The following is a 21,730-nucleotide window of genomic DNA, read 5'->3' as shown; positions in this document are numbered from 1 at the left end:
TGCTTATTTAAATTTTCGAATACAACACTAAAAAATGTAAGTAAAAGTCATCTAAAGTTAATAATTATTTTTCAATGTGGAACCTACCTGTTTAGCATGTTCTAATTACAAAACACCAATAGTATTCGGAACGTGTTCCAACACGTACTTGAAGAGTATTTGTCAAGTGAGCATAATGAAAAACAGATAAAATATTGCCATAGCATTCTGGGACAAGGCTGAGTGTCGATGTGTTAGAATACAGAGTTTGTTTGAGGTATTTGCTAATGTCCTTATGTGGGTCGTATTGTGAACTAATACGTGTTGGAAGAAATAGGTTTACATAACCAATAGGTAAAGGGGCTACTGAATAATGTTATCATAAAATATAGTAAGTAAATTTAATTTTACTCTCATTTATATATAAATGTATTGGAGTTTTTAGTCGTATTACGTCAGATCAAAATTTGATAAATTAATCGTACATATTATTTTTCTTATTCTTCATCTAAAGTATTTTATACAAAAATATCTTCAGTTGTCGTAGCCTTTCAAACGCGTTGAAATCTTTTGTTTCGATAGTATATCATAATAAAATATTGTATTTTATATTTTCAAACCTAGCTTTTTATAAATTAAAGGTTTTTTGATACTCTAGCAACGTGTTATTCAATCAAGAAGAAATAACAGGTTGCTAGAGTATATATATATATATATATATATATTTAATTTTTCTAATTTTACATATACTGTTAGTTCTCAAATCAAGGACGTAGAGAATACCTGTCCATAAACTGTCCGCCTTTATTCATCGCCAAGTTATTTGTTTAGTAAAATAAATAAATGAAACTTTAAAGGTTTCTTTTATATTATAATATTTTAAAATTACAATAAATTCCAGATGACACGTTACCCTTGAAATAAACAGCAGAATGATGACTTCATTATTTCAATATACAAACATCTAAATAAACTTACTTATTAATGGTACGTAATTTATTTGAATAATTACTAAGTTATTCATCAAACACTGACTTAATTCTTTTATTCAGATTTACGTGTGTCCTATACATGTTTCTTATTTGTAGTATTCCAGTTGCGGAATCCGAAAGTTACAAAGAGCAACAAGCAACAATTCCAGGTTTTTGTAAATCGCTGCCTTTGACACACCGTAAAGATATTATTGCTCGAGAGTATCTCCAATCAGCAACTAAGGGAAATATACAAGAATGTCCAATTGACAGAACTATAAAACACATAAAATAGAATTGAACAATCACCAGATGGGGATTCAAACCACATTGCCAAGCAAGCTCTCAAATGTGTGAAAGAATGTGTTTATACAAAATATATAATCAAATTTATTCATAAATATAAACGGTTGATCGATTAAGTAAATGTTAAGTAAACTATCGTCTTATTATCGCAAGTTAACTTAAAATAGGGTTTTTTTATGTTTGAATGTAAACTTAATAATTTCAAATAATAAAGCACCAATAAATACCAACTGTTCAACATAAAAATAGACGACAGTTTGGGCAGGGTGCAATTGTATATTTAAAGAAATCTTTCAATTCAAATATCTAATAACAAATGTAATAAAAAATTATTTCATTAATTGCATTACAGAAATTCATAGACATTGATTACTAAGCAGATATGTCCACCAATATAGATATAATCTTTTTGTGCCTTGAATCATCTTCAGTCACTAATTTGTACATTATATATCTATGATACATAGATTGAGGCACGTAGTATATTAAGAACCGGTCTCTGGACCGCCGAGTTGCGTCATTAGACATACCAGGCTCATAGGTACCTGTGTTGTAAATACATACCTAGTAAAATTTCATTTCTACATCTTATCTCCACATGTTTGATGTTTATGTTAGCTCAAAGTTAAACATTTTTTTTTAAAATGGAGGTTTGCACTTAACAATTATAAAATTGGCGTATCTATTAAGTTCCGGTCTCAATACAGTGTATTTACAATTAGTAAGATTCATAATTAATATACACACAAATAATATTCAAAGTATTACAAATAAAAACATGATTGATTTATAATATAAAGACTGTCGCAATGTTTGACGTAAAAAACGAACGGAAATTACTTGCTCGGCTAGCGAGCTAATGCGATATCGTAACATATTACATACATTACATGTTTACAATGTACTCTACTGGTTTACATATTTCATTGTACATAACTTAGTGTTTAGGTGGTTCAATATTTCCTTTGGGATAAGCAAGTTATTAAAAAAAGATTTATCATCTATAACTGATAAATAATTTACGTGTGTGTAGCTGTTTCGCTCACTTTACTATTCCTAATAATTTGGCGAAAGTCGTTAAATGCGTTTTTTTCTATTCCTATTAATTTTAACAATTCTCCTTGACCAGTATTTCAATACCAAGGCCTTCGTATAAGCTACATTTTTTAATTAATTAAGTCGCACTTGAAAAATTAAGTTGTTTCTTAATTCGGATGTTAGCCGGATTACAATCTCCTAGAAACATTTAAAACGAGTAATAGTTGCTAATATTTCTCAAGGCTAATGAAGTATTTTTTATAAAGCGTTATCTTGTACTGTTTATACAATCTAGATTCAAAAAAATTCGTTTGGGCATATGTATATATTAACTGAGCAGCTCAAATCTGGGCTGGTGTTCTTTGCTGGATGCTGAAGCCTCACATAGCGCATATAGTAGTAAGTCACAGTAACGGTATATTGTCGGATTTCTATTTATCTATTTTAAGAATGTTGATAGTTTTCTACGCTGGATGCTCTAAGTGGTGGACAAAACGTCAAATCACACAGGTTATAAGTCGTAAATATCCACTTAAACACACAAACTTACTTTATGAAAGACTAAATTTTCTATTAATCTTAAGATATTTAAACAAATGTAATTAATGGAATAACTAACCTTAAAATGTAATAATTTAAATATATTATTAAAAGGCTATATGTCGTAAATGTAATTTACGACTAATAAACTGAAATAATATGACTTAATGAATTATATTCAAATTATTTAAATTTACCTTCCGTCATTCGCTTACTATTGAATATATAAATTAAGTAACATATTTTAGTTCGGTTCCCATCAATAGAGGCAGACATATAATGTGTTGCAGAAGTAGGTTTATATCTACAATACTCCAATTAAAAACATTAAACAAATCGCATCTCAATGTCACTGTACTTAGTATTATTGTCAAGTATTTCGAAGTTTTACAATAATTATTATTTAATACAAAAATACCAAAACTATAATTAAGATTAAAGTCGGCGTCTATTAGCTACTACTACTAGCTTAACGAATAAGTATCACAATAGAACAAGGAAATGCTGCCAGCATTAAAAGTATAGTTCTACAAGAACAAAACTTTATTAAATTTATTTTAATTTTTTATTTATATATTTTAAATTATTATTATTACTTTATAGGTAAGGAATATAAATAGTTTTATTAGCATTAATTCAGTACATATCTAAATAATAAAGGTATCTAGGTACTAATGTTACTTCATACGCGAATTTCAGTTCTCATTAATATTAATGTTATATATATATATAAATAATTAATGTTCTCATTATTTAATGAATTACATGGATGGACGAGAAAATGAATGGCCGAGTCACGGATAAAATCTAATATTTAGTAACTAACAAGTGTAACTAGGCTAATTAAAATTATATGGCAAATAAAGTAAACGAGTGTTGTTGACATTGACCAACATAAAAAAATGTTTCTCATATATATAAATGAACTAGTTTTTAATAGATCCACATTTGTATGTACCTTGAAGATTACTGATGAAATACGGAAAAATAATAAAAACACCCGCTCTCAAAAAAACATATAGCAGTAAAGACTCAACTTTTGAAATATCTCTTAGATAATTCACCCTTAAACCAAAGTTAGCGTTGAGAGGTGTTTGAAATCTCCATATTTAAATAACTTCCAGAACCTATTGAGAAGTTGACGGATATTTCTAAGCAGCTTTGTTAAAATACAATTACAAACATTGTTTTGATTTTTAACCCATTTAAAAATCGAGGAAGTTATTAATTCGACGTCTTATTTATCTAAACTAATATTATAAAGAGGTATGATTGTATGTAAGTGTGTATGTTAAAAACGAATTTGCTCAAAAACAGTTCAGGCGACCCCCTTGTAACGTTGTGGATAATAGAAGCCTATACTAAACAAATAGTACTAAATGATCTAAATTTATAATATATTTATGAAATATATTTATGAAATATTATGATATGTGTTACTGATACATTGTGTTTCATCCAATGTCCAATTCAATGTATTTATTTAACATAAAAGTTTTTTTTAATATTGATATGGTTATGATGTCGTTAGTTTAGCTAATCACGATCCCTGTGTTGTGGACAGCCCTTAATAAAATAACCTACTCCGTATCACAACTTACTACTTTACGGTAGAAGAAATAAGTTGCAAGACTTAGTTTGCTTTTTCTCGAAATAATTATTACAAATAGAACCCACGACTATTTATACTAAGACGCGAAGGTAATTGTTATAATATCTAGTCCTAATTAAACGAATATTGTCAATGAATGTCCGATCTAAATAACATCGAGCGGGTCTTGTATTTCACAATACATTCTTTAGGTAACAGTGAGTTAGTTGCGGTTTGTGGATGTCAGTTTCTGTGGTTTGTTTTATTCAAATACGTTACCACGGCTGAGTCAAAGGCCTCTATTCCTATTTACGAATACGTAAAATTGTTTCGGTCTGCTAAAATTGATTCATAAACATTATAATTTAGTGGTGGTGGTAAATGAACCTCTTGTGTTGCCGTGATTTTGCACGTATGTATGCCATGATGATGGCGCTAACAATTACGTACAAAACTCATTACATTAATGTAAGATAACTATTGAAGTAACAATGATCATAAGATTGCCAATGTGCCGTATATAGTTTAAAATTAGTTTTAATTTTAAAACCAAATATGCTTTCGTATTCTTCACTCTGAGCATATTTTATCTAACAAGCGATCCATCAGATACCAGATTGATCCCATCCTTCCATTGTCCAGTACCATATCCACAAATTACCTCAAACAATAGAACCATGTTGCCTGTATTGTCTAGATACATTGAAATTACTGCTTATCTCACACTGGCCACACTGTTATGTAAGTCAAGCTAATACGCAAACCACAATAGTAAATTTCCTCCTCCTTACCGAAATTCATCATTAAGATTGGATTGGAAAATAAATAAATCATACCTTCCTAACAGAGATAAACTATAGAACGGAACAAATTATTTACAGTGAAACCGTGGTACGAAATTTAAATAACAGTAAGAAAATAACGAAGGTAACAGATGTTACAATAAAAATAAATAAACTAAAGTGGATATGGGCACATGGAAAGAGGCACCGAAAAGTGGAGCAAAACAGTACTAAACTGATGCCCAAGGTACAGCAAACGAAAAAAAGGGAGACCATTGAAGATGGCAGAGAGCGGCAAAGTGCAGAGAGGAATGGCGGGATTTGGAGATCTTTGCCAAAAAAGGGCATACACATATACTAGAAGAGGTATGAAATGCTAATATGATAGAATTTTAAGAAAACGCAAAGGGCAATTTCAAACCCAAAATAACTTTATCCATATATCTAACCAAGTACACTTATGAACGTACAGAAAATATTGTAAATTGATTTCAAAACATTTACTCCGTTCGCAAGTCAAGAGCGTAAATCGGGCAAGAAGAACTGGCAAGAAACTCTCCGCTTCCGTAAGAGGCTTTAAAGCATATATAGAATAAACTATGCTGAATACGGTGGTTGTTAAAGAAATATAATTTTAACGTCATCAAATTTAAATGTTTGTTATAAATGCCGTAAACTTACTGTTAGTAAACACAAAACAATAAATACCTATGGACGTGAGCGTTTTGAAGTAAATAAATAAAATAGATTTATATTTCAAACAGATTTCCATTGACCATTAATATCTCTATTCCCACATTTGATTCTCACGCCGAGATCTCACGGAACAATGGACTGCCGGGCTTGTTTTGCCTGATATAAAGAGGAAAGTGACCCGTGTTTAACTTTTTAATGAAGCTTTTAATTAATTATCTTCTCTATGAGTTGCATTGAAATTATTAAAACGCAAGCATTACCGTCTTGTCATAAGAACTACAAATATATATTTAGTTACGTAGTTAGTAACACCAGATTAGTTTGCATGCCAAGGTTTTAATGCACAGACTGCGAAGACTATGTTTTAGTATATTTAATCTATATTTTTCCACAAGAATATATGTATAGTAGAAGAATAGAAAGACTAAGCAACATTGTTTTATATTAGATACTTAGAGAGTCGAGGTTTACCCCTAGACATTATATTTAGACCCGTTACCCAACCTTTTTTGCCTTTAGGCTTTCTAAAATTTTTGCTTCGTCCGTCTCTCCTCAAATATAACAAGAAACTTAATACATTTTAGGAAGAAATCACTTGGAAATGTTTTTCAAATAATCTAAATAAACATTTTTCTATATTAATTTATTATTTTAATTGAGATCCTTGCGCTTGATGCTTGATTCGCAGAGACTTTATAATATATTTCAATTTGGTTAGCTTCAGTCTCAAGTCTCTACGTTATGTTATATCCAGCCGATTTATATTGTCGCCCTGAGGGCATGGGACGTTGGAAAGGTTTAGACAAATACTTAAAAGACATTTCCGTGACGGTTAACTAATTTAATTTATTAAAAATTTATATATAACTATCAATAGATAATTGATTTCTAATATCGTCGATTCATCAATAACGGTGAAATCGAACGTGGCACACAAGGCACGTAGCACGTGAAAACATTCGCATTCTATCACTCGCTTTTTGATTACAAGATAAAAATTTTAAATATAAGAGTATTTTAGATTTTATTAATCACGTTTTGATAATTTGTATGCACTCCTGTTTTACTTCTTTTAAGACTAGTAGACGCTCATGGTCGAGCTAGACGCGCGCCGACGTCAACTTAGATATGCCAATTTACACACAATTTTTTTCTTTATTGGACGAGCGGATATTAACCGCACCCATAAAACGTAAAACCAAATGGGGGTCGCGACGACCTCTGTAAGATTTTACGTCAATGAAAGAAAGACAGATGTTATGAAGAATATTTGCGTGGAGGAACGTTGCGCATACTTATAGTACAAATAACCTAAAGCCAGAAGTGCATAGCAATGATAATTATCATAAAACTAAATTTTGGTTTAAGAAATACGTACCTACTGTACGCATTTAATTGTTTTAAGTAAGAAAAACAGTGGAGCCTTACAACACGAATAAGAAATTCTTCTCGAATTCTCTGGTCGAATATTAAGGTCAATATTATCATAATGGCTTATTATAGTGATATAATATTTTATAACGTACAGGCGATTTACATGAAAGTTATGCAACTCGAAAGTTTTAGAAAAAAAAAGAAACTTGAGTCATGGCGTGAGCGATAAAACGTGTTTTTTATTTATTTAAGGCGTCTACTTTTAATTTTTTTTTACCGATTTAGTTTTATATCTATAAGTTTATTACTTGGACGAGTCTAAAAACCTGTGCATAGAACCTCTTAATAACATTAAAAATTGTATAGCTATGATTTCATGAGCTTTTGTTAAATATATGTAAATTATACATATACCAAGTGTATAAACAGATACAGTTTGAATTGTTCAATAGATTTATGTGGTTTGCGGAACCACATCAATCAATAAAGTTTTAGGCACGATCGTTTGCTATTGTCGATCAAAAATATTTTTCGGCAAATAATATACATAATATAAAAATTGTATGAGAAACACATTAAAGCAAACTTATTGCGATGTATCTAAAAAATGTATGCCTGTAATTATATAATAATGGGTCAGGATGACCGCGTGGATATCGCAAAAACATGTTAACAAAGCAAGTATTTAATTCAAAATAAGACGTAGCTATATGTCAATAAAACTACGAAGTTAATAATTAAAAATGCTTGAATGTCCTTTACAGATAATATCCTCATTGAGTAAAAAAACTAAACGACCTGTTGATCCGACCTTCAGGGTAACAAGTCGTGATTTAATTTGAATTAGAAAGTAACAAATTCTTCCTACAATTATAACCTTTAAGCTTATAAACACAACCTTCTACAGAAAACAGCCTTATACTGCCAAACTAGATTAGTATTAATTACAAACAAAACTATATTATACTGTTTGTCTTAAAGGAACTCTTATTTAATTTCAAAGTGCTCATAACTTCAATCAATATGCCTCAGTGTCTAAAAATTAATTAACAATTACATTTTACAAGCGAAAATTAACCCAAACATTTTTACAAAAACAAAACTTAAGATATAATAGGTTTTATAAATTAATTAAAATAACTCACAATTCAAATCAGAATCCAATACACACGTCCACTCACAAAACTGTAAAAGTAATCAGAAAAATACTATAAAATAATCCATAACTAAGATACCAAACTTGTCAAGAAAAATTCCAAACGAACTAAAAATAACACAAATGTCTATTTGTGAATTTAGATGTGCAGTTCGAGTTTTCTTTGCGGGAAGACGTATGGTATTTACACTTTTCTTATTTAAAATTTCGACTACGCAAAAGTCAAACACGACATTGCGTCCATGTGGCAAACACAAAACTGCCTTGAGAGTTGCGTTGGCGCCGACCAATCACATCTTGGCATTCTTTCCATATTGATTGTATTACCCGGCAGATTTTAAAAAGTTTTCATTTTAGTCGTGCAATATTTAAGATTATACTGAATTGTATTTTAAAACTAAAGTTTTTGTTACAGGTTTGATTCCAAATTCGCAAGCAAATTGTTTTAATAACAATCTTAAATGGAGCGATGTATTAATCATTTTATATTGTTTTATTTCATCGAAAGCAAAATTACCTTTTGATATTTAATTGAAAGATTTGATCGCCACTAAAGAAATGTGACCTCGCTTATTCCGTAAGAACGAGAATGATGCAAGCTACAAGTTACAAGTGCGATGTAATGACTTGAGCTAAACAACGTGAAGGAGATATAATGCAAAAATGCCAATTACAGTTGATTTACTGCCTGCATTGCAATGTACGCACTATGTTTATCACGGAAGTGTACTTTGTACATTCACTCTATGTTAGTGTGAATTTAGGTGCTATTTTGTAAGATATACGATATTGTTTGGAGTAGTTTTATATCTTATTATATATTAATCTTAATTATGAATAGGAATCCAAAACTAAGTCGTTTCTACAACATCAATCCTCAGTATCGTATTGATTTCTTTCTAAAAACTTGTAGATTGCCTTGACACAAGGCTTATAACCCGGATGTCCCGGCGAAACATTTATTGTTTATGGTCGGAATATAGGCAAAAACATCACCAACCTACAATATGTATAACACAGATGTGAAAAAAAACCCTTATACGACATTAAAAAAAAGTATATTTTTAGATAAAGAGCCATTTATTGGGTGATATGGTTTTTTCTATTATTAGAATATCAGTGCCTGGATGTGTGTGCCGCATTAATGTTTTTATAAGCAATATAAACAATAAGAGAGGCAGCAAATTATATAATGTTTTTGACGATATGTTTGAAGCGCTCTTAACAGAAAACGCAGCTCCACCATCGTGGCAGATGTGGTTTTTAAGATTACTTATCGTATAATTATCATGAGCAAATGACATAAATATTTTGCCTGCCAGCTCCCTTGCTGGACGCTGACTACCAAGAAGCGTGAGCGTTGATATGTGTCTTTAACGTAGCACTGTCATGACGTCGCCTACGCCCGAACCCAATAATTAATCCACAATCTCAGATTGAAAGCAATTTGATATCACACCGTGACAGTCGATCGATCTTCTATCTGCATCCCAATAACCAAGCTCTACCAAGACAATCCATTTTTGGCGACGGATAGAAAGCAATCTCTTGGCTCTTTACACTCATATTTGATCATTAATATAAACCAAATAAAGTAAATAAAACCGTACCAATAATATTAAAATATACATGTCTATGTTAATACATATCCAACAGCTTTTTTATTATTTTAAAAACTGGTGTAAGTTTAAATCTTAATAAAGGTTATTGCCACAGTTGAACTGTCATTTTCATGCCCAGATCCGACCTACCATGGATAGCTTGTATCGATAGATGGCTATTACAATCCGTCGATTGGTTATTGGTTTTTATCAACATTTGGATTAACATGTCTATCTCAGATGGTCAAGAATGGATTTAGATACGTTATTGGGTTCGGGCGTTATTTATTCAGACTTACGGCATTTGGGCCTAGGCTATCTAAATAGTGGTACTGTCGACACTAACAGTCATTTTCATACAAATTTACTCTACTTTCTACATACACTAAGGCGTCTCGACTCTGCTCCAATGTCTAACGTGAACATCCGAAACTCTGTATACTAATTAATAAAAACTAAAATTATGCCGAATATTTAACGGAGTCCCGTATCTATGGCACTCAAACGGAGAACATAAATAAGAGAACAATGTTATTTTTTTATTTTTATTTTCAGCCTTAAATTATTTCCTGATCCACTGATAACAGAGAATATTTTCAGCATTTAGTATGTATCAGCAACCTTCTCCGGTAAAGGCCTCCTCCTCTTGATATCTTTCTCTATCCCGAGCTATTTGCATCCGTTGGGAAATCAAGTTGGAAAATAAATTGGATTTCATTTAAAACTACCAATTAGTGGTTTCATACTTTATTAGGTATATGCAGTGTATAATTAAATGCATATCTACAAAAATACCAATGCAGTACTATTTTTATTTCTTATACTAGCTTCTAACGGCTAAAAGATAAATATTTCTTAGTTAATCACTTCTAATAACACATCTTAAATAAAATTTTCAAAACGTGCGTTACTTTAAAGAAAAGAATAAATATTAGGAACGCATACACATATTTTCACACTAGCAAGACTAGACACAGGTAAGTACAAACTCAACAATAACAATAAAATAAAAATAATTTCATAAAAATAAATAACCTGTTGACCTGTTTAAGCCTATCATGTAATAACATTACCTAAGTAATAAATTATAATAACAAATTCAGCTTAAACCATGAAATAATAAAAGTTATAGGATAACTCTACTCGGAGATCAACGTAATACACAATTTAAAAAAAACATACACCACACTTGATGTGCTTTTTTAAATGCCTCAAAAACAAATCAGATACTACATATCTGTATAGTAAATTGTACCACCATTTTTTATAATGTTGACATTTTATTTAATTTTATATCAGTTCATGGTATACCCCCACTAAGTTCAACCTCTGGTCCAATACAAAATTCTAAATACCCTCCTATAAGCTCTATGTTTTAAACTACCCTCTGAAACTACACTTACAATTAACAGATCTTATTTATGTTTCTAAGTCTTCCTAAATAATAATCCTCTAATTATTATTAATTTATATAATATTGCTCTATGTAGAGTTTGAAAAAGTATTAAACAATTATGCGAAATGTGTCATATTATGATTTTTAATACTGATAGATTTTTAGTACGTTGCCAGATTACAGTTTATATCTCTTATTCAGGAAAACGAAATCAGTTTTGTACTACTAAAGAAAAATTCAAATGTCACATGGTGTCAACTGTATTTGAACATAGGAGTTATTTTATATAAACTATAATTGAAATGGTGTATTTTAATAAATGTATTTTTTGATAATCTAAAATAATGTTTTAAGAAACAAAAATATGAAACTGGCACATAATAAATATAAATAGCTTTTCATTTAAATACTTTAACAATGACATGTATTTAAAAGTTAGGACTAAGAAACTATAGAAAAAACTCTTATTATATAAAAAAAATTAATAATGGAATACTTTGGTTCCTGTGAATCCAAACATCCTTTAAAATACTGATGAGTAACATTTTAGTACGGCGAACATTCTCTGTGCTTGTCTTTTAAATTACCAATTATCACATAATTTACCATTTTTCGCTTTGGCAATTTACTTTCGAAAAGTTAGTTAATTTATTTTTACTCGTGAATTTCCTCGTATCACTTTTTATAGGATAATAACTTTTAAATCAACTGTTTTAACGTAAAGTTAAAAAACTAGTGACAAGTCTTTTTTCTTTGTTGTTGAACCATCACTAAAATTTTAGAAAAATAGAGCGAGTGATTTTGTTGAGTTATCTATCCCTAGAATCGAGCATTTAATAGTTTAAAATATATAATAAATTCGTAATAATACTAACATTTAGCTCTTTTATAAACGCAACCAAGACAGAAATCACTGGAAACAGGTGACTATTGTCACTAGGATATGTTGCCGGCTTTATAGGCAAGATTCACAAGGTATATAAAAAAAAATTGTTACTAGATTAGGTATCATATAATATGGGCCCTATATCAAAACAAACAATCGATCATAAATGTAGACATTTAAGAACTTTTAATTATGATCTCACCAATTTTAATACGTTCCAATTTTTGTCTTAAATCGCATCAATCCGGGACGATCCAATTATTGTATACGTGTTGCCAGTCAATATGTTTAAAGTAGGGATGTTCCTTTATTTCGTTAATACCATCTTTACCGCCGCCGAGACGCTCAGACGGCTCGTATGTTAGGAGCTGAAAGGAGTGAATTTTTAATAAAAAAATATTTAGACAAGAAATTATTTATTCTATCAAACTTCGAACTAATAGTTAATATATAATTTTCTCGCAGAAGTTGATATATCTGCATTAATTTCAATTATATTTTCTAAGAAGTTGACCATTTTTTCATATATTCCAACCCGATTTTTTACCACGGTAGGAAAGCGAGTAAATATTCTATGTAATTATCTACCATCTAGTACCTGAGTGAGCAGAGATTCCACTTCAACACTGAGGCCTTCGGGAAGCTGTAAGATTGTATGGCTCGTGAAAGTTGACTTGTGGAACTCTGATAAAGGCTGAAATGTTAATTTCTTGATACAAACGAATATAATTATTAACAAACAATACATTCTTATAAACTCTATATTGCATGTGTCAAGTCAATCGGAAACCATAAAATATATCATTGACAATTGTAATAGTAAATAACTCTATCCAAAGACAACATCTCAATGTTAGTGTTTGTGTGGGACATATCTTGAATTATTAAAATAAAATAGAATCTCTATAAACACATGTAACAAAACTTACCACTCCACAAATAAGCTCATACATAATCGCCCCAAAGCTCCAAAAATCACAAACTTTGTCCAATCCATCCTCTTCCATATAAACGTGAGTATATAACTCCGGGGCAATGTATATACTCCATGGAGATCGCCGGATTTGGGATAATGCCATATGAATACCGGAGTGGTGGATGAAGTATGTCAAAATGATCTGACCACCATCAGATAGGAGGACATTTGATGGATTTAAGTCACTGGAAGATTTTAAATAAAATTATTAAATAACAAAAGCCGCGAATTAACTATCAACACACATTCATATTCCCGGAAATAATAACAAATCACGACAATAGATGGCGCTCAAAAATATAAGTGTCATCACTACATAATATAAAACAAAGTCGCTTTCTCTGTCCCTATGTCCCTTTGTATGCTTAAATCTTTGAAACTACGCAACGGATTTTGATGCGGTTTTTTTTTAATAGATAGATTTTAATAGATAGAGTGGATTCAAGAGGAAGGTTTATATGTATAATTACATCCATTAAATAGTGGAGAAGTACTGTTATTTTTGAGGTTTCTAATGTGATGTCGTAAATAATTACATTTTTTCCGCTTACATTGCAAACGCAGGCTGAACCCTACGAGTTTTATCAAAATAATGTACTAAGTATTGTATACATTGAAAAGGTCTACAGAAAAGTCTATGATGGTATATGTCTATCTCTTATGGATAACCCACAATAACTTTATTTGTCATTAACTTTTTACGACAAATAATGGCTAATTTTCGAAGCGATTTTAACCAATACAGCATTAATCCTTAACCAATTAAATACCTTGAATACATTGTTCATTTAATATAGATCTATACAGCCCATTACAGATTATTTAGCAGCGATCGAACGCGTATATTATCGGAGCTTTCCAGCGACGGAAATAACAATACATAATAAAAACCTGCTTTTCATCAGCATTGCACCCGTGCGAAGCTGGGGCGGGTCACTAGTGTATCAATAAGCAATAAGCATTTAAACCATTTAAATAAATAATTAAATACTTTATATATATATGGTTTAATGACAATATGTTCGCACACCCTTTCTTATACATACTGTATATATTATTGAACAGTCATGAAAAAATAGTTGCAAATTAAACTTACCGACAAATAACACCAGCGTTGTGTAAACTTTCTAACGCAGTTAGAATTTCCGCTCCCCACATACATATTGTTGATGGTGGAAGCACGTCACGGGGCGATTTTAATAACTGAAATTATTAAAAGTAATTTAACTGTTTTGTTTTACATAAAACTTGTAACACTTTTCAGTTTTTAAAAATACCGACTATATCTGTTATTTAATACGCTCTTTAAGTTTGAAACCTCAAATTTGAGAGATTTCCGTCAATTTGTTTGCTTTAATGTCTACATATTTTCAAGAAAATATGTGTCCGTTACACAATTTGATGATTTATTAAATCGATACTATCATTAAAGAGTTAAACGAAGCTCTATAGCTAGTATATATAGTCCATCGTATATCAAGCGGGGGGTCGCACCCCTTAAGGTCGGGTCTGTTGAAAAAAATAACAATGTACATACAAATACAAAAGATTAGTTTATTAAATAATTGAATAATTATAATGTAATAAAACTTATTTATAATTTTAAAGTCCGGGGTCGCAAGACTGTTGTTAACTTTTGCCTTTCTCGAAGTCGAAACATAAAAATGGTTGAGAAACGATGGTCTAGTCTAAAAAAACGTTCCTGTATCAAATTATACTGAGTGCTTGTATTTTCAACTTATAAAATCGTTAACTCACCTTAACACTAGGACTAGGCACATCACTATTCTCGTTCTTCACATCACTATCACCCTTCTCTGTCAACGCTTTATCAACATCTAACAACAACTTGTGAGAACTAGTAACCAATTCCTTTACCGACAATTCTTCATTTCGATTCACATCTGTCGGAACATTATTCTCCGAATGTGTTTCTTTGGGAAATACATTTTCTAAATTCACTCTCCTAGGTGTGTTTGGGATGGATTTTGCATAGTTCTTGATATAATCGAATAGTTTCTGTCCAGGCGCGTATGATAGTATGAGAAAAATTAAATTATTTGAGTCTATATAGGCGTGAAGGGGCACCATGTAAGGTATGAGCGTTGGTAGAATTGGTTCTCTTGTGTCGTTGGTGCGTTGGAAGTAATTGTCAAATTCTGTTAGATTTTGTGGGACTTTTTGAATTACCTGAAATCCATATGTAAAAATCATTTTATTTTCTCATATTAATACAATTAAATGAAAGAGCCACTTTACAAGAGTAGTCGGATTATTGCCGAATAAATAATTGTATGTTCGCAGAGTGAATTCAAAGTAGCGTAATATTGTGTATATTATGTGTTTAATTTTTCTGTACTTTATTATATTTTATTTAATATTTCTCGACATTGTCGTATTGGCATAGACTGTAAAAATAATGTGTGTAATTCACACGCATCAATATTTTTGGGTCTAAGGCAAGAGCGAATGTAAATTTCATACATAGAAAGAAAATCCACTGGTGCACAACCGGGGATCGAACCTACTCCTCTCAAAAAATAAAAGATAAAATATCTTAGTAAAAATCTAACTCCCTCTATAACTACCAGTGTGTAACATACCTTCATTGCATAGCAAGTTTGTTCAGTCTTATGCAGTACCAGCATCATAGTATTCCCAAGAACTGCCAGTACGCGATACATTGCCAAGTCTTCATACGGTCGCCGAAGCATTGATAATGGAATCCCGCAATGGATTGATTTTGGAGTATCTATCTCACGCTCTGGTAACAGCTGTAGAAGCGAAACATATATTTTTTTTGTTCCTTAGATATAAGATAAAATGTTATTTAATATAAATAATCTTACACTCTGTTCTGCGCCGCTCAAATGATTCTTATAAATATCTTCGGCATAGGATAGGTATTTATTTGTTTTTTCTTTTATCAACGCCCGCCTTTCCGGATCCGAATCAGCTGTAATGTAATTACATACATTTTGAATTACTACAAATATTAAAATCTAGAACTTTTTTTCAAGATTACCATCTATTCTGAGAAATATCGTCGAGTTAAAGGTCTTAAGGTCAGATTGGGAGACAAAAACGTCTTGTATATGAATTACGTGATAGCCGTAAGAAATGCCTATTTTCTCACGTAGAGATATATGTGTGCGCACACAGGGAAAACCATTGGTACCGGGATTCGATTGAAATCAAGATTAAAGTAAATGAACGCTTAACCAATAATAAAAAACTTATTTTAGCTGTTAGATCGCTCATTAGCATCTATAGTCTTTAATTTTAATCTCCAATTGTGATATTGAGACGTTGTGTTATTTTTATGTAGTGATAATAATTATACAACTTAATTCTTAATAAAAAATATGGTTGTGACTAAATTGGTCTAACGCTAGACAACTCTAGAGGAGCTTCTATGGGAATACAATTCTTCCGTGGTACACGATGCATGTTTAGAACAAAAGGAATGTAAGTATATATTGAGTAGTTTTAGTCAAATTAAAAGTACTCATAGCTGTAATATTTTTGTACTTTACTATAATACCAGCAATACCAGCAAACAGTACATACAATACCAGCAACAATACAATATTATTTTATAACAAATGGCTTGACTTCTAGAAAAAAAAATTTAGGTAGGTAATGTCTATACGTTTTGATATTAAAATATGATATCCAGATAGTTATCTTTAGATAATATTTTTAATTAATACTTACAATCCTGTTTCACTTGTTTTTGAAAAAAAGATTGTAGATATACAAAATCCATTGTTAAATTTTCAAAATTACATTAGCCAAACAAAGATTATGAGTAAAACTTGTGTTAAATGATTATCTTTATACGAAACTTTCTTATTCAATTAGAATTTGTTTAACTATTAAAGTTTCAAACTATAGATACTTCGTTATCACTTAAAAATCTTTGTATAAATCGTCAGTCGCATTTTTTTTATCTGTTTAGTTTTATGATCACGTTTATTAGGTTCTACGAATGTATCAATACTAAATGTTAATGATATTGATAACATATCAGTGTCATTACTGTGGTATTATCAGAGATTTAAATCATAGATGTGCCCTGGCGATACTTAAGGCCAATGTGTCATGGATCGAGCTTACACATATTTTCTCATTAATGATAAGTGTGTACAAAGTTCAATAACAAACAGTTCTTAAAAGGCATTTTTCATTATGCAGCAGTGATGGCTTGAGCGTGCCATTCTTATACCTGAGGTCAAAGGTTCGGTTCCGGCTGTGTATATTACTTTCTGTCTATAACTCAATCGTACAGTCAAGTAAAGTATGGTTGACAGCTAGAAGTTTTATACACGTCAAACGAAGTGAAGAAATGTTCCTTTAAGTTCCAAATACGCTCTTAAACTTACTTACTCCTTAAGTTCTTTATGAAACTTAATTGTTATCTATTACAAAATTTATTTTGTTAGATAAATCACATTTCCTAGTCGATTTTATAGAGCAACAAAGAGTGACGTATCTATGATTTTATTCTTTGTATATTAAATACTCTTGGGATATTACATTGCGGTTAAACAAGATACCTGATAGGATTACGTTATATTAGTAGTTCCAACTTCCAGTTATGGGGAATATTGGTCAAGACCGAGCTTATTTTATCTATTTTTGGTTCAGAAAATATAATGGCTTTTTAACTCACTTTTCTATCAAAGAACTAATGATCTGCAGTCATACTCCAAACCCAACGACTTAATTGTTCTTTATAAGTTTAAAAAAACTTTTTTTAATTAAGGAATCTTACTTCAGAAACAATATTATAAAAAAAATTTAGTTGATTTTGTACCACATATTTGTTTTAATAATATTTGCAGATGGTATAATTTATATCCTTGGCATTTATTATATGTCCTTGGCATGTCTAGAAATTATCATATTTAACCTTAAATTAATTAGGTCGCGAAATGAATTATAAACTAATCTAGACACAACATAGATATGCTGTTTTCTTAACGGTTTTTATCAAAATAAGTTTGAATTTTGTAGTTTTAACTGAATTTGAGCTTATAACTTATTAACAATTCCTTTAAGAAAGGCTAGTACTGTTAAATTTGTACTTACATTGTACACCAATAAGCATTTTCTCAATGCCAGATTTGTAGAACTCAAATGCTCTTTGATATTCCCCTAAATCTTCACATCTCGCGGCCAAATTTAACAGATACCCAGCTTCGAATACATAACTATCCTCTGTCTTTGTTTTACATTCCATGCCAGACAGAGACAAAACACTATACGACGAACTTCGCCGTGTTCTTTCGAACCCAATCGATCGCAACGAAGCCGTGTCATATTTACTCATTGTTTCTGGATTATGTGATGTCCCTGCATTTCTAGATTCTTTAACCACTCCGTCCACCTCTGACATCATAGAAGAATTAATGGACATCGTATCGACACTCGATCCCTCGAATCGTTTCGGCATTGTATGATAATCATCGAATTTGGACGTGGAAGGCGCATCAAAATTAATTAAATCGGGCAACACATTTTTCTTAACAAGGGGCTTGCTTTTGTTTATAGTAACTTTATTCAGCTCATCGTATAGATCACTGGAAATACTATCAAGTGAGTGAAGTGACTCAAAACTGTTTGAATTCGAATCGGTTTTTCGACTCGATTCTCGCAATTCAACATCAGCAGCTTCATATATTGGTATTTGAGATATGTCTGTTGGTATACTCAAATGTACTGGACTTGTAGTTGATGATTGAAGATTTTTATCTGAAAGTAATTAATATACCGCTTTGTTAACCATATTTAAAAAACAACCAGAAAGAATTAAATGTTTTTACAACTGTCAAAGATTTAATTATGTTGCTGGTAAAATTAAGGAAAACTTATTATTCAAACAAAGTTAAAAATTCCAAGCCAATAAATTATTCATAAGTCCAAATATTTCCAAACTAATTTTAGTTGTAATAATGTGTAATTTTAATAGTTAGTTATTCCTAAAATTTTATTCTCTTTAACTTGAATTTTCTCACTATTTAAATTTAATATATATATTAATATATGTATGAAATATATATTTTAAATACATTTAAACGTGGATTTTTTAATAAAAAAAATAACCAGTAAAATTATATAATTTACTATTGCATAGTTTCTTACTCTCTGGATTCCTGGTATCATCATCAGATGTCTGATACTCAAGTGGAGGTGCATCTTCAATAGGTAGCTGGAGAGATGATCTAATTGCATTTATAACTCCTTTTGGCTCTGGATCAGGGTAGCCAGACTAAAAATAAAAATATATTAAAACATATTCCCATTAAATGGATGATAGATCAAAACTAGCCAAATTAAAAAAATTATTTTATTTTTTCCTGAGAAATAATCAACCTTTTATGTACCTCTGAAGAAAAGTTAAGAAAAGACAATTTTTAACAAAAAGATATTGCATTAATTAAATTATTATAATGTATCAACTTACCTGAAGAAAATTTACAAAATCTGTACTTGTAAAAAGCAGTTTATGTTCTGCCACAAATTCCAATAGTTCTTTTATTGACTTTGCTCTTTCTTCTATCACCTAAAGTTGAAATTTATAATTTAAAAATGAGTACCATATCTGTAGTCTTTCTTTCTATTCTTACAACATAATTTATTTACAGAGCCTGAGATAGTGTTTAAATGGTGGATAAAACAATATGTTAGATCTCGTAAAAATTAAATAACCTTTATGATACAAGCAAGTCCTATATGTGCACTTATAAAGTTTTACACACATGCTAAAACCTAGTAATTAAAAAAAAACGTTTATCAATTATATTTTAAATAAATGTACATAAGAACCACCTCTTGTTGAAATCGTTTAAAGAAACTACTTTTCGCCAAAGGTGGAAATGTTCCTCGTAAGTATAATCCAGCATGTAATGTCTTCATACTCTTGTGTAATTGCTGAATGTCACTGTACCTTTTCCAAACAGATACTACTGTCACTGCTTCAGGGGAATCTATAGGGAAAAGCTGAAAATAAACAAAACAATACAACTTATTAAAATAGACTAAAACAGGCAACTGTTTACCTCCTTCGGTTTTAATATAGGAACATAAGACTAGATATCAAAAACATTTTTAAAAAAGTTATACACAAAGATAGTAGTCACCTTAACCAAATAGGTTTTATTTAGAGAAAAGCTTTATTATTATTATAAATACATGAGTTTAAGTATATTATGACACTTAAATAATATTGTGAAATAATAATATGATTAATTCAAAAATAAACGAAATGGATTGACGTAAACATAACTGTCATATACAGTCACAACTATTGAATGGCGTATAGAAAGGAACTTTTACTTTAACTAGCTTAAAGCACCAAAATGTATATAATATATCATTTTATTTGCTTTTTCAAATAGACCTTCAATCCGTTTTTAAGTACGAACCAACATACTATTTGACTACCTTTATATACAACCTGTTTTTGATTATTAATGATTTAAAAATACATACTGGTACTTACAACAGATGTTATTTTATAAACAGTAAAACCACTTTTATGTTTTGCGGTTTCGTCGACTGAGAACCGCCGCACCCATTTATCTCTGCCAGACATGGTATTAACTTTTATAAATACTAATCGACAGTTTATTCTAATGTTAATAAAAACGCCAGTTGGAAATAAACTGGGAGAAACGACATATTAAACTCAAAAATCGTAAATTAAAACATGAAGTTGTGACTGCATTCTGCAAACAACAATTTAATGCTGATGCCTGATTGCTGACTAGTGACTATTGACTACGCAGTGCTCACTACATCCGACAAATACGAAACTCAAGTTTTGACTTCAAACATTGACGGCTGATATTGACGATAACGATAAACTGTCATTATACTATATTATTATGTAGTCTAGAGTCTGTGCGAAAAGACTATTTGCTACGTTTATATGTAAAAAAATATACGCTTCTATTTTATTTTCATATTGATCACCTAGATGAATGATGATTACTTTCTAACTATAACTACCTAACAGTGTTGCAGCCACAATAAAACAAAGTAATTTTTAACTTTATAAATAAAGAATAATTATTTATAAATGCATCAATATCAAGTAAAAATCAAGTTCAACTATCTCATGCGTTTTCGAATACAAAACGCCATATTTCCAAAAAATACTAACAAAACACACATTTTTAATACGATATAATATATCACATTAAAAAAAATATGTAAGTTAATTTTTTAAACCCATAGTTTATTTAATGTTTTCCATGCTGCTGCATTATAATTAAACTTTTACGCCATTTCTAATAAAATCTTTGCAAATAATATTTTACTCGTATTTTCCAAGAGTTTTGACTTTAGTCATAGGTGTAAAAATAATTGATCATTGACCATTCATCGATATATTCCAGTATTTTGCTCATCTCGTACTTCGAAATCGTGAG

General features: G+C 30.4%; 2 protein-coding genes and 1 long non-coding RNA gene across 4 annotated transcripts in view; 1 reads left to right on the top strand and 2 right to left on the bottom strand.

Moving 5' to 3' along the window:
- The window catches only part of LOC110993803, a 50,055-nt gene extending 41,350 nt beyond the window's left edge, over positions 1 to 8,705 (bottom strand). For both annotated transcript variants that reach the window (XM_022260189.2, XM_022260190.2), the window contains exon 1: positions 8,423 to 8,705. The gene's annotated coding sequence lies outside the window, so the exon portion shown is untranslated. The remainder of the gene's footprint in view (positions 1 to 8,422) is intronic.
- On the top strand, positions 141 to 1,575 carry LOC123689326. The gene is made up of 3 exons (XR_006750325.1): positions 141 to 370; positions 881 to 966; positions 1,068 to 1,575. It is a non-coding gene; the product is annotated as an uncharacterized LOC123689326 (long non-coding RNA).
- A 2,060-nt stretch (positions 8,706 to 10,765) lies between the features above and the next one.
- On the bottom strand, positions 10,766 to 21,072 carry LOC110993791 (ribosomal protein S6 kinase-like 1). The gene is made up of 12 exons (XM_022260172.2): positions 20,800 to 21,072; positions 20,127 to 20,297; positions 19,762 to 19,860; positions 19,440 to 19,566; positions 18,387 to 19,049; positions 16,142 to 16,248; positions 15,896 to 16,066; positions 15,051 to 15,482; positions 14,389 to 14,495; positions 13,246 to 13,477; positions 12,915 to 13,010; positions 10,766 to 12,684 (listed from the first exon to the last, which is right to left on the bottom strand). The coding sequence occupies exons 1-12, from the start codon at positions 20,890 to 20,892 to the stop codon at positions 12,556 to 12,558; spliced, it is 2,427 nt and encodes an 808-aa protein (XP_022115864.2). The 5' UTR covers positions 20,893 to 21,072; the 3' UTR covers positions 10,766 to 12,555.
- Between the last annotated feature and the right edge of the window lie 658 nt (positions 21,073 to 21,730).

This window comes from Pieris rapae, chromosome 7 (assembly GCF_905147795.1).
Source record: "Pieris rapae chromosome 7, ilPieRapa1.1, whole genome shotgun sequence".
NCBI lineage: Eukaryota > Metazoa > Arthropoda > Insecta > Lepidoptera > Pieridae > Pieris > Pieris rapae.
Note: the sequence above shows the minus strand (reverse complement) of the source record. Positions and strands in the feature narration are given on the sequence as shown.